Source organism: Acomys minous, assembly GCF_964271855.1.
Source record: "Acomys minous genome assembly, chromosome: 7".
Taxonomy (NCBI): domain Eukaryota; kingdom Metazoa; phylum Chordata; class Mammalia; order Rodentia; family Muridae; genus Acomys; species Acomys minous.
The window spans coordinates 34,785,186-34,802,060 of NC_140488.1; the positions used below are offsets into that span (position 1 = coordinate 34,785,186).

The 16,875-nt window shown below is 44.5% G+C and overlaps 1 protein-coding gene across 7 annotated transcripts in view; it reads left to right on the forward strand.

The window, feature by feature from the left end:
• Window positions 1–8,613, forward strand: part of SEPTIN6 (septin 6) — a 140,130-nt gene extending 131,517 nt beyond the window's left edge. For 3 of the 7 annotated variants that reach the window (XM_084789828.1, XM_084789829.1, XM_084789834.1), the window contains one exon: window positions 5,505–7,251. In XM_084789828.1, the coding sequence (XP_084645954.1) occupies window positions 5,505–5,529 (25 nt within the window). In that variant the 3' untranslated portion in view covers window positions 5,530–7,251. Of the gene's footprint in view, window positions 1–221; window positions 267–4,259; window positions 4,992–5,504; window positions 7,252–7,616 lie in introns of those variants that run through there. The other 4 variants (XM_084789833.1, XM_084789832.1, XM_084789831.1 and 1 more) reach the window with 4 other exon arrangements.
• The last annotated feature ends 8,262 nt before the right edge of the window (window positions 8,614–16,875 follow it).

Sequence of the window (16,875 nt, forward strand, 5' to 3'; positions counted from 1 at the left end):
GTAGTTAGACAGGCTATGCTTGGATTTGATCAAGTTCCAGATTTGGGACTAAGAGAACACCAGTGTTTCAGGCGGTGTCTACCAAGCCGCCCCTCCCCTGTTCCTTTCCCCGTTTCTCCTGTTCTCCTTTGACCGCTAACATTTCATTATTTGTGTCAATTCATGATATTGGATTTCTCCTCGTGCTTACTCCATCTTCATCAGCTCTTACTGTTTTACAGTTAACCCTGCTGTTTGCTGCATGCTGCATGAGACCCAGGGCCCTGGTAAGCTTTATTAACTCTAAATAGAACTGGCAGTGGCTTCTAGAACGCCTCTCCCCAACCCCCGCCCTTGTAACATATAGAGCTAACCATAAAAGCAGTGGTAACATACAGAGCTAACCATAAAAGCAGTGGCTTCATTGGACCTGCTAGTTTCCTCCCGAGACTTGTAGTATGGAGATGTGATCTGATGTGGTTTGAAGTGAACATCCTCTATGTGGAATGCCTGCTTGCCTGATTGGAGGTGTGTGTTCTCGAGAGAGCATTTGCAGACCTGGGACGGCTGTGTAGCATAGGTAGCTAGATTATGTGACCAAACAAGTAAGGTTTCAGTTCAGATTTTTTTTCATAAAGAGCCATAATCCTGACATTCAAAATGAACTGTGATGACTAAGGAAACCACTAGGATCGTAGTCCCTACCTGAAATGTCACAGTATTGACCCCCCCCCCACACACACACACCCCAGATTTAGGAACGGCCATGAGAAATTGCTTCTGTGTCTCCCTCTAGTTCCTTATCTGAGGGGTTCAAGTTCTCCAACTTCTTTTGGTTGTATGCCCCACCCCCCAAAATATAACCAAAGTGGAAAATGATGAAGGCCTCAGTCAGATACTATAGGGAAATCCTTACATTAGCAATCACTTAGATCTCACTTAGTTCTATGAGGGCTGGCAAGGTGGCTCAGCAGGCCGCAGTAACAGCATTTTCCTTTCACAGAATGCTACTTATGCCTGGCAGCTAGAACCCATATAATGGTGGAAGGAGAGAACCAACTCCAAAACTACTCCACGGATCATGCCACACCATGGCATGTGTGCCCACAAACAATATTAAGAAATTATTTTTTATAAAGTTCAATTCTGAGCCGGGCATGGTGGCACACATCTCTAATCCCAGCAAACTCTGTCTTGGAAAACAACAACAACACAACACAAAAACAAAACAAAACAAAAATCAAATCAAGTCTGGGTCTGAAGGAATGGTTCAGGTGGTTAAGAACACTTGCTGCTCTTCCAAAGGAGCGGAGTTTTGTTCCCAGCACCCTTCCATTAGGCAGGCCACAGCTGCCTGTAACTCTGGCTCCAGGGTATCTGATAACCTCTTCTGACCTTAGTGGTCACCTGCACATACCACACACACACACACACACACACACACAGAGAGAGAGAGAGAGAGAGAGAGAGAGAGAGAGAGAGAGAGAGAGAGAGAGACAGACAGACAGACAGACAGACAGACAGACAGAGAGGAAAGACAGAGAGAGAGACAGAGAAACAGAGACAGAAAGATAGAGACAGAGACAGACAGAGAGAGAGACTTTAAAATGTAATTCTGTAAGTGCAAGCTTCCTGAAAACCTCTGCTAAGAGGTGAGTAGGTAATTCTTAGTAAGGAGCCCCGAGGGTAAACAGAACCGTCTCTGCTATCGCACAGCCTTTAAGCGGCGTGAAGGCATTCATTATAGAATGGGTGGAAGCAGTGATTAAGCACCTTACCTTTCCGTCTCCTCTACCAAAATCAGGCAGTGAAGGGAAATTGAAGATAAAGGTTTCTAACCCTACACTTTGATTGATTTATTTTTAAAACTCAACCTTGGAAACTTTCCAATGTAGATAAGAGAAGAGATTAAGAGGACAGTTCAGCCCCACATCCCTGGAGGCCAGCCATCAAAGAATCCTTGACCTACAGCTAACCCTGCTTCCTCAATTACCCCAGACATGCTGGATTATTAGAAGGCAAAAGCTAGATCATTGCATGTGTAAAATACATAGAACATATTTCTAGGAGTTAATGGTGCTTAAAAGCAAACACAGTCACCATTTTTACACCTACAAAATTAATAACAATTTGCTAACCTAAAATGTCTAGTTGGTCTTGGAAGTACCCCAGCGGTCTTATAAATTGCCCTTCTTACTTTTGGCTTCTTTGCCTTGGGAACTATTGAGAAGCTGTCCCCTGGCTCAGCCACACAGTGGTTTAAATAGGGAGCCTACTGTCAGTCACCAAACCAATGGCTGCAGCACTAGAAACTTCAGGCAGCTGCCAAAGGCATCCTCCTTCCAAGCCAATCCAGCAAGGAAGTCCATCCAGGCTTCTGAAACAGAAAGTCCAGGAAACTGAGCCAAATCAATGTATCCTAGAAGAACAATGAAAATGATTTACTGCCTGGTTTCAAACCACGTCCTGGAGCCCCTGCTAGAACAGTGGTGTCCAATAGCAGCTTTCTACTGAGGAGGACTAAATTCCTGGAATATCTGCTCACCACCATGTGCCAGGTGCCTAGGCAAGTGTCTGACACATAGTAGGAGCTCAGCTCATAGGGAATTTCTTTCTTCTACCATCTTCAATGAATGCTGGGGGATTCCGTTTTGGCTAATTCAGATTTCACTGCATACCAGTCGACGCGATTTCATTCAGATTTCCCTGAGTGCATCTTTGTTAGTGGCCAGCCCTACAATGAACCCTGGAGAAGTATAATTAAAGCCCTGCCTTAAAAGTAAGAGAAAAGGGATAAATAGCCAGAGCAGCCAGTTTCAACCCCATGTAGGTTGTCTTTTCGTGGCAAACTTTTCCGCAGTAGACTGCAAAAACAGTTCTAGATGAGTTGGTCCGAGAGAGCCTTAGCTGCCGAGATTCTGAAAGCAGCAAAGGTTATGTGCCTCCTTCCCAAAACCTTCACTTGGGAGACTGATCCGTAAAGCCACGTGGAAGGCAGGCAGAGTGAGGCTCATATTTGTAGGAGAGCAGCTACATTCATTGTGGGAAATTGATTGCATCGTCTCATGTATGCATGTTCTGCTAACTGCACTCCCACCAAATGGCCCTTATTTAATAGGATGGATGCTGCGTGCATTTTTTTTGTTTTCTGAAAAATACTTGAGAAAATCAGCTGAGGGGAGGGCAGTTCAGTTCTGTTTGTGGTCACTTGGCCTCATTGATGTGCCCAGCATAGGTCCTGGCAGAGCCTCATGCTGGAGGAGGGGTGGCCTGGGACAGAGCTGCTCACTTCATATTGACCAGGAAGCAGAGAAAAGAGGCAGAGGCAAGGTAGAGCGTTACAGTGCTTGCTCCGGTGACTGACTTCTTCCAACAGGCTCACCTTCCAGTAAAGCCCTCATGTTATGAATCCTTCAAAGGATTCCTCTGTTAACTCAAAGCCCTCAGATTCCAGTTACTTCCTCAAAACCTTTTAGCTGACAAAGAAGCCTTCAATACATGAGTCTTTGGAGCACACACCATATCTAAACTATTTTTAAAAATCTTTCTTCAGGTCATAAACAAGGATTCTGATGCATAGCTAATAAGATTCTCCCGGTGGCAGGAGATTCTCTTATCCTGGATGTAATGGCACTTTCTTTATGACCACAAACCTGTCAGTCTCCACACATGTGACACAGGGAGGAATAGGACTTGACCTACATATAACATAGGAATGAAATCCCAGCAGGAGACAGGTCAAAATGTTACATGAACACAAACCAGTGATGGGCTTCTGTAGTTCAGGTTGACAGGTCACTGGTTGGAACACCATCCCATGGCATATACTTAACAAACAGGTATCGGCTTTGGGTAGCAGTTGGTCAGCTAAGCTTGCTCTGAAGGATGCCAAAGTTGTGCCCTTAGCTACTTCTTATCCTGTGGGACAAGGCGGCTGGTGGCCTAAGGTCACTAGAGATTTGGTATTCATGGATAAGGTGTGTGTGTGTGTGTGTGTGTGTGTGTGTGTGTGTGTGTGTGTGTGTGTGTGTGTGTTGGGGAGTTGTTTGTCAAGAACAGATTTTAAACCTTTAGTTTGCTTTTTAATGCTGCTAGTGCTGCCATTCATGTGAGAAAGCATGTTCACAGGAGCCAGTATATGAGACTTTAAGACTATCTAACATAGTTATTCTATTTTATCTATTAGTTATGACTTAATTTCCTTCTGACCTTTTTTTTTTTTTTTTTTTGGGTGCATCCATCCATCCATTCATTAATCCCCCTTCTCTTTTCATTTTCAGTTTGGGCTTCCTGTAGACACGCCCTTTCCTGTGCAACAGAGCTGGCCCTCCTTCCCTCTCTTTATTTTCTCCTTAATATGTTTTGGTGGGGGGCATATGACCCATGCCCTCCCTTTCCTGCCTGCGAATGTTTATAGAAGCCCGGGAGTCAGATGATGATGGTTGGCCTCTCACCAAGATGCCAGCAATCACGTGGCTTGAAGTACATTCCATCCATACCTCAGTCCCTCTCCTAGGACCCTCAGCCATATGTGCCTCCACTCCCCCATCCCCATCTTTGCCAGACTGTCAGGTGTTTAACGGGTTGCTCTTTGCACCTTTTCATGTACTAGCGTTGAATTTGACTGATACTGTTTCCTTAAGGCTGTTTCCATCCACCATGGCTGGATAAGCACCAGCCAAGTCTCAGAGCTATCCCCACAGACCCTGCATCCTAGTCACTGCGACTGTTCTCCCGCTTCTCTAATCCCTGGAGCCATAGCTCCTTATCATATTGGCTCTACAAGAATTTTCGGCGATACCTTCTACCATCTTAGCCCAGCCCTTTCTTGATTCCATGGATTCAAAGTCACCTACCACCAGCTGTGTTAAAAGTCAGCTACACATTTATTCACACCAAGCCCTTCCTATACAAAATGCAACTGCTGGGACAGACAGCATATATTTCCCCTCTCTCTAATTCTGGGTACCCGACAGATACAAAAGGGAAAATAAACCAGAATGTTATTACCAGCCTAGAGTCTTGAATAGACTTACAGAATTCTCCTTGGGGGTTTCAGCATGCCGTCGGCCATTTCTTGCCACCCCGCTGAGGTGGAATAGCGAGAATAATAATCCTCGTTTGCTGACTGGTGAGCTGGTCCAAGAGTCTGGCCTTGAGGTTGCCTGCATGAGTATTCTAGTCTCCTCGATGAATGTAGTGATGGGTTGGATCTGCATCTGCACACACGCCACTTCAAAGACAAGAGACCATTAGCTGGAAGGAAGAAAAGAGGTGCTGTACTTGAAAGGTCATATACGTTGGTCTCGGAATTTGATGTGTTCAAAATAGCATAGTCTTAAATTTTATAATGGGTTCCACCTGATTGTGGGTTTTGGCAGCCCTTCGAGGTACAAAGCCTTCTACTGTCAGGGCCACGAGGCACAGTATGGCCTTTGGTGTTTGGCTAGTGACAGAGCAACAGCTAGAGGCGACCTGGCAATGATCTGTGGCTAATATGGCGTCTCTCTGCCCTTCCTTTGCAGTAATCCATGGCTGTGTACTGAATAGTATGCCCCGCTACAGCTGGACTGGACTCCACTTAGCCTTTTAAGCGAAGGTTCTTATTTTAAATGACAACTTTTTTTTTTAAATGGTGCCAAACAGCTGGGCTCTCCATCCCTGCTTTGGTCCTTCAAGCCTCTTTTTTTTTTTTTTTTTCCTTTTGAGTTCTGCAACTTGCTTCTGCCTCCCAGTCCCACTGACATGGACCATGATCCTCTTCTTTCTTTTGTCATATGTTAAAGGTGGTTGTATGAGCACTACCTCTAAAAAAAAAAAACAAAACAAGGTGATAATAAATTCGCAGGCCTTCTGAGCGGTTGCAAAAGGGCAGGGAGCCATTCTCTACACTCATAGCTAATATCCTGAAGCCAAGACTAAGCTCCATGCAGAACTAGTTAAAAGCAAGCAAGGCAATGTGTGCACTTTCTCTTTTCTTGTTGGCAAAGATAGAAGGCGACTTTGATATGTACTGGCCAGTGGCCAGAGGCAAGTGCAGGGTGACAATGGGAAAGTGTGAGCTATTTCCTCAGGGGAAAACCAACTGGAAGTGGAGAATTTCAGGAAACCCTGGAGGTCAAACAAAACAAGCCACTGCCACCAAGAACAGAAAGCCCCAAAGCAGAATCCCTAAATATCTCAGACATAGCTGTAGTGGGGGGGGGGGGAATTAAGGCTGTCTGGTTTCTCCTTGAGACAGACACCTTATTTGTAGCCATGGGGATCTGTGGGGTTTTGTTTGTTTTTAAGACAGGTTCTTTTCTATGTAGCCGGGGCTGGCCTTGAAATCACAATGTAGACCAGGCTGGCCTCAAATTCCCAGTGTTTTGCCTGCCTATATTTCCTGAGTGCTGGGGTTAAAGGCTAACACCAGCACACCCAGCTGCCTTCGGGGTTTTAATCGGCCTTCCCAGACTGTTAACCAGAAATCATCTTTCTGAAGAAGTACTTGCATTTTTAAATGAGGCATCTCAAGTATTTGAGCTACACAACCTTCCAAAAGCAAGCAGGACTTGTATATAAAGTGGGGAGATTTTGGGGTGGCATGGCTGATATATGCCCCCCTGCTACAGGAGGATATTGATACGTAGATAAATGAGGGGACTTATCCAAGGGCCCACTGCTGTTTCTTGGCAAAGCCTAAGCAAAATTTCACCAAGGGATCCGAGTATTTATCTGGAGACAAGATGGTTTTTGGTTTTGGGTTGTTTTTTTTGGGGGGGGTTGTTTGTTTTTTGTTTTTTTGTTTTTTTGTGTGTTTTTTTTTAATGTTCAGAGAAACCAGTCAGTATTAGAAGAGCCTTGAGGGTTTGGTGGGCAGACCCAGGTGAAGAGAAGACTCCAGGCCATTTGCCATGATGCCCAATAAACCAGTTAGTGTTTCTGTAAGTCTAGACCAGGACAAAGCCAGTGTATATATTTCACTGGTGCACTGTGTGGCTTCTGGTAATTAGAGAATGTCTGTGAATATAAAAAGCAATCAAAACCTATTAAAAGAATTGAGATCGGGCTAAATTTCATTGAGTAGTTCTTCTCACTGTAAATGGGAAGGTTTTTATTTTTCTTCACTCGACCATCTTTTTAATTAGTACAATTATTACAAATTTTAAAAAGTACGCTAAGCTCTCCCTTTACTTCTAGTGAAACAAAAACCAATCATTAGAAATGGTCTGTGCTTTTCTTTTCCCAGACTAGAAAGGAATGGCATTTTTTGAAGTGTGTACACACACACACACACACACACACACACACACACACACACACACACACACCCTTCATTTCTCTTAAGCCAAGAAGTCTGCTTTCTCTATACTTAGTTTGGATCCTTTAAAAATCATTTGACATTTACATTTGGCTGTTAATATGTGTTTATTTTTCATTAAAGCAAGACAAGACACATTAAACTGGTGTGTGGTGTTCTTCAAACCTTCTCCACAGATTTTCCCGTGGTGATGGCCCATCCGTGACCTGTTCCTGTCTTCTCAGCATTTAATCTGTGCTACCTTCCACTGCCGACTCCCCTCACGTGTCACTTTGAATGTCCTTTCTCTTCGGCTAATTTTGTGTTTTCTCTCTCTTTCTCTCTCCCTCTCCAGCTTTTTTTAACCTTGTCTTCAGCAGCTGTACTAAGTCTAAAGGAGAAGACTGCCATTATAGAAGAGTTAGTTAGGGCTCCATATTGTCTCAAGCAAGAAACCAACCAGTTCCCCTCCCCCTGCAACCGCGCACATATACACCACACTCAACAAGTGTACATGTGTCCCTGTGTCCAGGCAAGAAGCTCTCTTCTGACTCACATGGTGTTTTACACGGAAGTGTCTTGTCCTAAACTCACGAGGCAGGAAAAGAATCATCAGAGCTGGAAATGGACCAAATGTAACCTCAGAGAGACAACGACAGGACCACTCACCCAGGTGTTAAGTGACTGGGGCAGGAGACCTCAGCTGTGGGTGTGGAAGTGCTGTTCACAAGGTTTTGAGTTTTATGTTTGTTTTGTAAACAATTCTTTGGTTCAATGGGTTGACTGCCTTCAAACGCTATTAAGCTGATTCTGAATATGGAAGAGAAAGTTGAGTGACATTTGCCTCTTCAGCACTCACGGGCCTTCTGCAGACCCCAGCAAGGAGGGAGAAGCGGAGCAATTAGCATTCAGCTGGAGGAATATGGGAGGGGGATTTCAGCTTAATGAGAGCAAAGTTCCTCCACACAAACTTCCAAGGGGCTTGGGGGGGGGAGCTTTCTGCTCAACTTGGTGTCTGAAAGGTGGGCTTTGCTGTGGGTAATCTGCCTTGACTTCATTGGCTTTCCTTAACATCCGAACGCCATGTGAATGTGCTCATTCCTGTATATTCACAGCACAGACACCACCCGTCTGCCGTCTCAGCTCTCGAGAGAGCCTCTCTGCATGTTCGCCAGCATCTGTGTGTGTGTTTTCCTTTCTTCTCCGTGGTTCTTTTTGCTCAAAGGTGTGCCCAGTCACTGCCCGTCTTGGGCTTTCATTTTCCACGAGATACATCCCAGAACCAGCACTGTTTAGCTCATGATCTTTCTAATGTCCATGTCAATTTTCAATAAAATTCAAAGAAATGCTCAGTGGCTCTATGATCTGCTCCCATCAGTTGGTAGCACGACTCACTCGCAGTTTGCTTTTAGGAACGGGTGGCCGCCTCCTGAGTGGCTAAGTTGGGTGTCTCAGAGGGAGCCCATGAGCCCACAAAGTCTTCCTCACTGCACTGCCCCTCCTTTCTGCCTCCTGGTCCTGAAATTCCAATGGGACATGGTGGCTATAGCACTCTTCTGCTTTCCCCTTACTTAGCACTAGTTAGACTAATCAAACGAACTGAGTCTCAGCCAGTAAGGGAGGCGGTGAAGACAGAAAATGTCATTGCCCCGAATAAGATCCAGGTAAGTTTTAGTTGTGGAACAAAACCAGCTCTGTGCTACTTCCCTCATTTTCTCCTATTATGTGAACATTTTCCCAGTGTCGTGACTTGAAAGGCATTCTGGAGATACTAAGCTTTGGGTCTCTCAGGGATGCCTCCCAGGTGTTAAGGTAGGCAAAAGGGAGAGTGGTCAATTGTCAAGAACTCTGGTTGTGAGTGCAGTGAGGCTTGCTTCCCTCAGCTTCCTTTGCCTAATGACCAGATGCTGAAGAGTCATTTCTGTGGGAAAACCTGGGAGCCACTGCTTGGGTACCAGAGCAAACAGCATTGACCGGCCTCTACGTAGCTCACACACTAGGGGGCAGTAGAATAAGACTATACTCGCTTAAGATGGCGAGGGGGGCCCGGGGAGGGCGGGGAGGGCGGGGGGCGGGGGAGAACCCTGACGATTCTGTAGAGGTGTGGGAAAATGCGGGATTCGTAGCCTGTTGGAATAGCGGGACAGTTGTGTTAAGAAAGCCAAAAAGCGGCCTGGCAATATGGTGAGGCGCCAGGCGCAAAGCCCAGCTCTCTGTGTTCCATCCCCCGCCCCCGTCCCCGGTCCCACCCCACCCCCCACCCCCGATCCTCATGGTGGAAGGAGAGGCCTGATTCTTTGCAAGTTCTCTCTGATCTCCCTACACACACATGCCCCAGCACTCTACCCCCACTCCCTCAAAAACGAGGAGAAGGAGAAGGCGGCGGCCAAAATCTGAGTTCAAAGCCCTGGATTCCGTTTCCAGTACTAATAACAAAATACAAACCCGCCAAAGCTAGGGATGGGGACACATTCCTATTATCTCAGTATTCAGAAACCAGAGGTCAGAGGACGTCCTGTCTGATCGAATGTAGTGACTCCAGAGCCAGTCTGGGTTACATATCCAGACCCTGTCTCGATAAACCCAGCATGGGTTGGCAGGGGATGGGGCGAGCGGAAATACCAGCGCATCCTTTACAGAACTAATAAAACTTGTTGAAAACAAGAAACAGAAAGTATCTGGGTATTAGGGCCAACGAGATGCCTCAGCAGGAAAAAAAAAAAATGCCTGCGGTCCAGCCTAATGTTTGATCACTGGAACTCACCTAGTGGAAGGAGAGAAGTGACTCATGCAAGTGGTCCTCTGAGTGTAAGTCATGTGCTGTGGTGTGGGCAAATGTGGGCCCACACTAAGTATATAGAGATGAAGGGGAAAAAGTTCATTCATGGATGGAGCTGGAGAGATGACCCACAGGTTAAGAGCACTTGCTGCTCTTGCTGAGGATCCAGTTTCTAGGACACAAGCCCCTGTAACTCCAGCTCCACGCATTCCCTCTCCTTCTGGCCCCTGAAGCTCCCGAATCCACATGCACATAGCCACACACAGGCACACATACACATGATTCCAAATAAACCGTAAAAAAGAAAAGTTGTTTGTTTACTAAATGGGGTTCCTTGGTTTGGACACCTCCCATTCAGAACCATCTCGGTTTGCACTACTGCTTGCCTTGGCCGACATGGGCTTTAGAGTGTCCCTGCCTTAGTGGGGTAGGGATGTGGTTCGGTTGGTAGAATTCTTGCCTGGTACTCAGAGCCCTGGGTTCCATCCTCAGCAGAAAATGGAACCAGATGCCTGTGATACAGCACTGAGGAGGTGCAGACAGGAGGATCAGGAATTCAAAGCCAGCCCTGGCTATTGTGTCATGTTCAATGCCAGCTCGAGTAATGGGTAATCAGGGCATTCTCTTCTATAACCACAATTGTCAACTTCTGTAATTGACTCTGTTATTACACCATTTTAATCTACCAAACAATTTCATTTACTTAACTTTCCCTCAAAATGTAGGATCTAGTGTAGAGCCATATGTTTTGCCTTGTCTTTTAAATATCCTTTAATTTGGAACACAATTTCTTTGCCTTTATGACACTGACCTTTTTTTCTTTTCTTTTCTTTTTTTTTTTAATGTATGAGTGCTCTATCTACATGTACATCTGCATGCTAGAAGAGGGCATCAGAGCCACCAGGTAGTTACTGGGAATTGAACTCAGGACCTCTGGAAGAGCAGCCAGTGCTCTTAACTGTTGAGCCATCTCACCAGATCCTTAATATTTTATTTTAAAATTACGTGTGTGTGTGTTGTGTGTGTGTGTGTGTGTGTGTGTGTGTGTGTGTGTGTGTGTGTGTGTACAGGGCCGCCAGTGGAAGACAAAAGAGGGTGTGTGAGCCCTTGGGACTTTAGTTAGAGCAGGTTTGCGGTACTGGGAATTGAACTCTGGACCTCTTGTAGCGTAGTAAGCATTCTTGACCTCTATGCCATCTCTCCATCCCCAACACTGAGCTTTTTGAAGTCCCGTATTTTGCATTTGTAAGATGCAGAATGTGGGCTGTCAAGAGAGCTCCGCATGTGGAAGGCTTGCACACAGACCTAACAACCTGAGTTGGATTCCCAGATCTTACAAGGTAGCAGGAGAAAACCAAGTCTGGAGAGTTGTCTTCTGAGTTTCACAAGTACACCACGGCACACGTGCACCCATGTATACAATAAATTAATAATCAGTTAATTAACGAATGAATCATTGTCATGGGGGGGGTCAAAGTGTTGCCTCATTGCTCCACGACATAATTGCCAGGCTTATTCTCCCCGTCTCCCATCAACGATCTTGCTACTAAAAAACCTATGTGGGAAAACTGTAAGTCCTTGCACACACCTTGCTCCTCATCGAAAATCTCCTCCTAGATTTAGCATCTGTTGCTAGCTCTTGCCTGAATGAATCTACAAAATGATTTTCGATTTCAGTTCTCCTTCCACCGCTGCTGGTCAGTGTCCTGTTACCCCACAGTAAGCCCGGCCATCTCTTCTCGCTCACTTACCTACTTAACATCACGGTGGATTTATGACCTTATGTAATAAATGTGCTTGTCTGTGTATAGATAGGGATTTAATTATTTCATTAACTTTTAAATGTAGCATACAGAGTGACGGGTGTCACCGGGACATTGTCATAGATCCAAGTCATTACACTTTGTCATTTGTCCCCCTCCCTGACACACTCCTCCCCCTCCTGTCTTCTTGGTTCCCTTTTTCCCCAAGTCCTCTTCCTTTGCTCCTCCCTTAAGATTTTTCTCTCCCTTCTCATATTCCTCTTTGGATTTTCATCACACACACACACACACACACACACACACACACACACACACACACCAACATTTTCTACTTCATTACTGTTCCTAATTATTTTGGTGCTCAGTTTACCCAAACTTGGCCTAATTGGAGGTTCCCAATTATTGCTTTGAATCCATTAGTAAACAAACATTCCTCGAATGCATTTGTGTTAAGGAAGATTCTGGTCAAGAACTCTGAGGGATGAAAGTAGAAGTATAATTATCTAGAACAAAGGGGACTAATTGGAGGGGAGGGAGGACAAAAGCAAGGGGGATGGGGGAGTATTGTTAATGCACAACATATATTCATGTGGAAATGTAAAGGCTAATCAATCAATAAATACTTCAATAAAGAATTTTGTGTGAGACTGAGACAGCAGGATTGCTGTAGGTTTGAAGCCTGGGCTACAGACTGTGACTATGTCAAAACAAAAGAAAACAAAGCCAGGTGCAGTGGCACACACCTGTAATCCCAGCACGCAGGAGACAGAGGCAGGTGAGTCTGAGTGAGTTTGAGGCCAGCCTGGTCTACAAAGCAAGTCCAGGACAGCCAAGGCTGTTACACGGAGAAACCCTGTTTCAAAAACCAAAAACCAAAAACCAAAAACCAAACCCCAGAAAACCAGCCAGCCAGCCAGCCAGCAAGCAAGCAAAAACCTCTCTAAGGATTTATACGCAGATAATGGCTGCTTGCAGCAGAGATGTTTTCTTCCATGGTGTAGCAGATGGTGGGATGTCCATGCTCCTGTAAACAAACTCTGACCCATGCAACTGTAAACTTCCCTAATGAATCTCACTGGATTACCAAAGAATGCCATGAAAGTTCAAAGGAGTTAGGAAGAAGGGGCTTAGCAGGAGGGGGGAGGGGCAAGAGAGTTACAGTAGTGGGGAGTGGTGGGTGTGATCAAAAGAACCATGTAACCTGTTCCAACACACTCACTCACTCACACATACTCACACCACATTAGTAATGCTAATGGGACTAGTGCTTAATCTCACACACACACACACACACACACACACACACACACACACACACACCCCACAAATGAATTTTGGACAGTCTAATTGTGGTATGTTAATGGGACTAGTACTTAATCACACACAGATCATGCAAATTTTTCTTTTTTTCTGGAGACGAAACTGTTTATATTTGATAGTGGGAATCACAAACAGAACACCATTATGAGTGTTCTAGGAGAAATGGCCCCTGGCCTCTTTTTCTTGGATATCTGGGAATACAGGGGATTGAATCCAGGACTTCATACAAGCTAGGCAGGTGCTCAACCACTGAGCTAAATCTACAGCCCACTACATCAGTTTCACTCCTTTTCAGTTTACAATTCAAATGGCAGATCCCAAGTATTTGTTTTCTTGCTTGTGCCCCGCCCCCACCACGCCTTCAGCTAATACTCTCTAAAAACAACCCTACAGATATACTCAGAGATGCATCTCTTTGATGCCCTAGGTAATTTTTAAGTTGTTTTTGAAATTAAAATATAATCACACCATTCCTGCCCCTTTCCCTTTCCTACCTTCATGCTCTCCTCTGCAGCCTCTTGCTCGATCTCAAACGCACGGCCTCTGGCCTCTTCTTTCGTTGCTGTTACACATACACACTCCCAAATATACAAACACAATCTGCTCAGTCTGTATAATGTTACTCGTATGTGTCTAGTTTGACGAGCAAAATTAATCGCTACAGGTGCGAAGATCCTATAGCAATTTTATAATTTCAAAGAATACATAAGAAAGATAGGTATTTACTCAAGTATCCAGAAATTCAGTGGCAAATTTGTGAGATACACACTGACTTAACCACCCAGGCTAAGACCACACATGTTCTACACAAAATGAGTTTTTCTATGAACCACCTGTATAAGCCAACTTAGGAAATGGATCATACGCCTGTCATTCAAGAATCTATAGAATACTTCCCAGCATAATTCTAACTCCCTAAGGAAGAATGTGTATGGAATATAATCATGTCTCAAAGCCAAGTATATTTTGGGTTTAGACCAAGAGGAAAAATGGTAAAAAATTGGGACCTATGGGTGTCAGCTACAATCAGTGCTAATATGGGAGTCTTAAGTGCAACTCTGATCAAGATTGGTTCTGAGCCAAGAGGACGGTGCTTTCCTTTTTCTCAGATTTAAGGAAAGATGTGTTATAAGTGCAGTGCAGATTGTGATGATGCATAGCTACATGTTAGTTCTGTGCTGCTCTTACCTGAGGTTGCATGGCTTCTAAAGAACTGAAGTCTATTTCTCAGCGTTCTGGGGGATGGGAAGTCCCAGATCAAGACGTGAGCAGATGTGTTTGTCTGATGAGGGATGTTCTTGGCTCCCAAGATAGTTTCTTGTTGTTGTATCTATCAGAAGGGAGCAGTATTGTGTCCTCATATGGGGAACACAGACCACACGGTTGAATGCTGGATGAAATATGTTTTATAAAGATCTAATCTCTATCAAGAGTGCGTAGCCCAGGAGGACTAGTTAACCCTTAAAGATCCTATCTCTTTTTCTGTTCTTGGTTATTTTTTGTTTAGTCTTTTCTTTTCTTTTTCTGGTTTTTCAAGACAGGGTTTCTCTGTGTAGCCGTGGCTGTTCTAGACTCACTTTGTAGACCAGGCTGGCCTCGAACTCAAAGCAATCCACCTGCCTCTGCCTCCCGAGGGCTGGGATTAAAGGCATGTGCCACTGCGCCCTGCATCTTTTCATTTTTTAAGATGAGGTCTCACTTAGCCCAGGCTGGATTTGTAGTCACTTTATAGCAGCAGCTAGCTCCCAAGCACATTGATTGCCCTTGAGCCTATCACACCTAGCTTAAGTTCCTATCTCTTTTTTTCTAAAGAGTTATCTTATGTGCACTAGTGTTTTGCCTCCATGTAGGTATGTATGTATGTCACATTCATGCCTAGTACCCACAGAGGTTAGAAGAGAACATCAGGTTCCTCTAGAACTGGAGTTACAGATGATTGTGAGCCACCCTGTGGCTGTTACAAGTCAGGTCCTCTGCAAGAGCAACAGGGGTTCTTAACCACTGAGCCATCTCTTTGGCACTAAGACCTTACCTCTTTTTTATTTAATTAATTTATTCAGATTACATCTAAATTGTTATCCCATCCCTTGTATCCTCCCGTTCCTCCCTCCCTCCCACTTTCACCCTATTCCCCTGCCCTATGTCTGTGGCCAAGGGGGACCTCCTCCCCCACCCCCCACCATATGGTCACAGCCTATCAAGTCTCATCTTGGTAGCCTGCTTATCCTTTCTCTGAGTGCCTCCAGGCGTCCCCACCAAGGGGAGGTGGTCAAATATGGGGCACCAGAGTTCACATCAGAGTCAGTCCCCGCTCTCCACTCAACTGTGAAGAATAAGACATTACCTCTTAATGCCCATCACATTGGCCAGTAAAATTCAGCCACTGAATTTTGAGGGGTACCTAACCATAAAAGCCTGAGCTTAATCTAATTATTAAAACAGCATCTTAAGAGGTGGACTCTAAGAAACTAGACTGGTGCAAAGAGAAAGACATTCATTCATCGGAGTAGCCTATGGCATGCCCATGGAAGCCAGTGCAGGCATTAACAGCAAAAGGGGAACTCCCTGCTTTCATAGACTGGACATTTATTTTATCAATGGAAAAAGAGTCAGTTGTTTTAATGTTTTTCTTTCTCAATTTTTTTTATTTGAAGATTTTTTTTTTGTTTTTTTTTGTTTTTGTTTTTGTTTTTCGAGACAGAGTTTCTCTGTAGCCTTGGCTGTCCTGGACTCACTTTGTCGACCAGGCTGGCCTCGAACTCACAGTGATCCGCCCGCCTCTGCCTCCCGAGTGCTGGGATTAAAGGCATGCGCCACCACGCCCGGCTTTATTTGAAGATTTAAGAGATACAATACTAACTTAAGAACAATATCAAGACCAGAATAAAAATTACACCACTGAATGGAAATAGTTAAATGTGTAGGAACGTGCATAAACAGAATACAACAATGCACTCAGTAACAGTACTAATAACAAGAGGAGATAAACCTAGAAGGAAATTTGCACAGCACTTCTTAGCAGAACAATCTCAAGAATTAAAAAATTTCTCATAAATGATTAGGTGTGGACCCATTCAATGAGTTTTGATATTTTTAACTATAAACTCTGGTGAAAGAAATTCTCCACCTCCCATGCATCCCTTTAAACTTTTCTGGCATCTGCCCTCCCTCAGTGCCTCATAGACACACATATATAAATTAGAAGCTAAATTTGCCATTCTTGTCGTTCTGCAAGTTGAGCACAGAGATAAATATCTGTAATCCAACCACCCAAAAGGGCTGGGAAGAAGTGTAGATTCGAAGCTACCCTTAGTTATAATAAGACTCACTCTGACTCACTCTCTCTCTCTCTCTCTCTCTCTCTCTCTCTCTCTCTCTCTCTCTCCTTTTTTTTTTAAGTTGAAGGTAATAGGTCAAAAGACACCTTGTCGGTAGTTCTGATGCTAGTGCAAATGTTAAATCTATGCAGGATAAATTTTCATCACCAAGATTGTAATCTATACAATGATTTGGCCGTTACGCTGCCTAGCAGCTTTTAGCTACTCTTTTGGAGGCTTCTTAGTAAACTGAAATATAACAGCATATGATGATATACTTTGCAATCCCAGCACTTGGAAGGTGCGGGACAGAAGTTCAAGATCACCCTTGGTTTCAGTGATTTGGAAGCTAGCTTGGGCTACCGCTGAAGAAAAAGCAAAACCCAAAAATACATTGATGCGACACTGAATAGTCTGCAACCATGATCATAATAG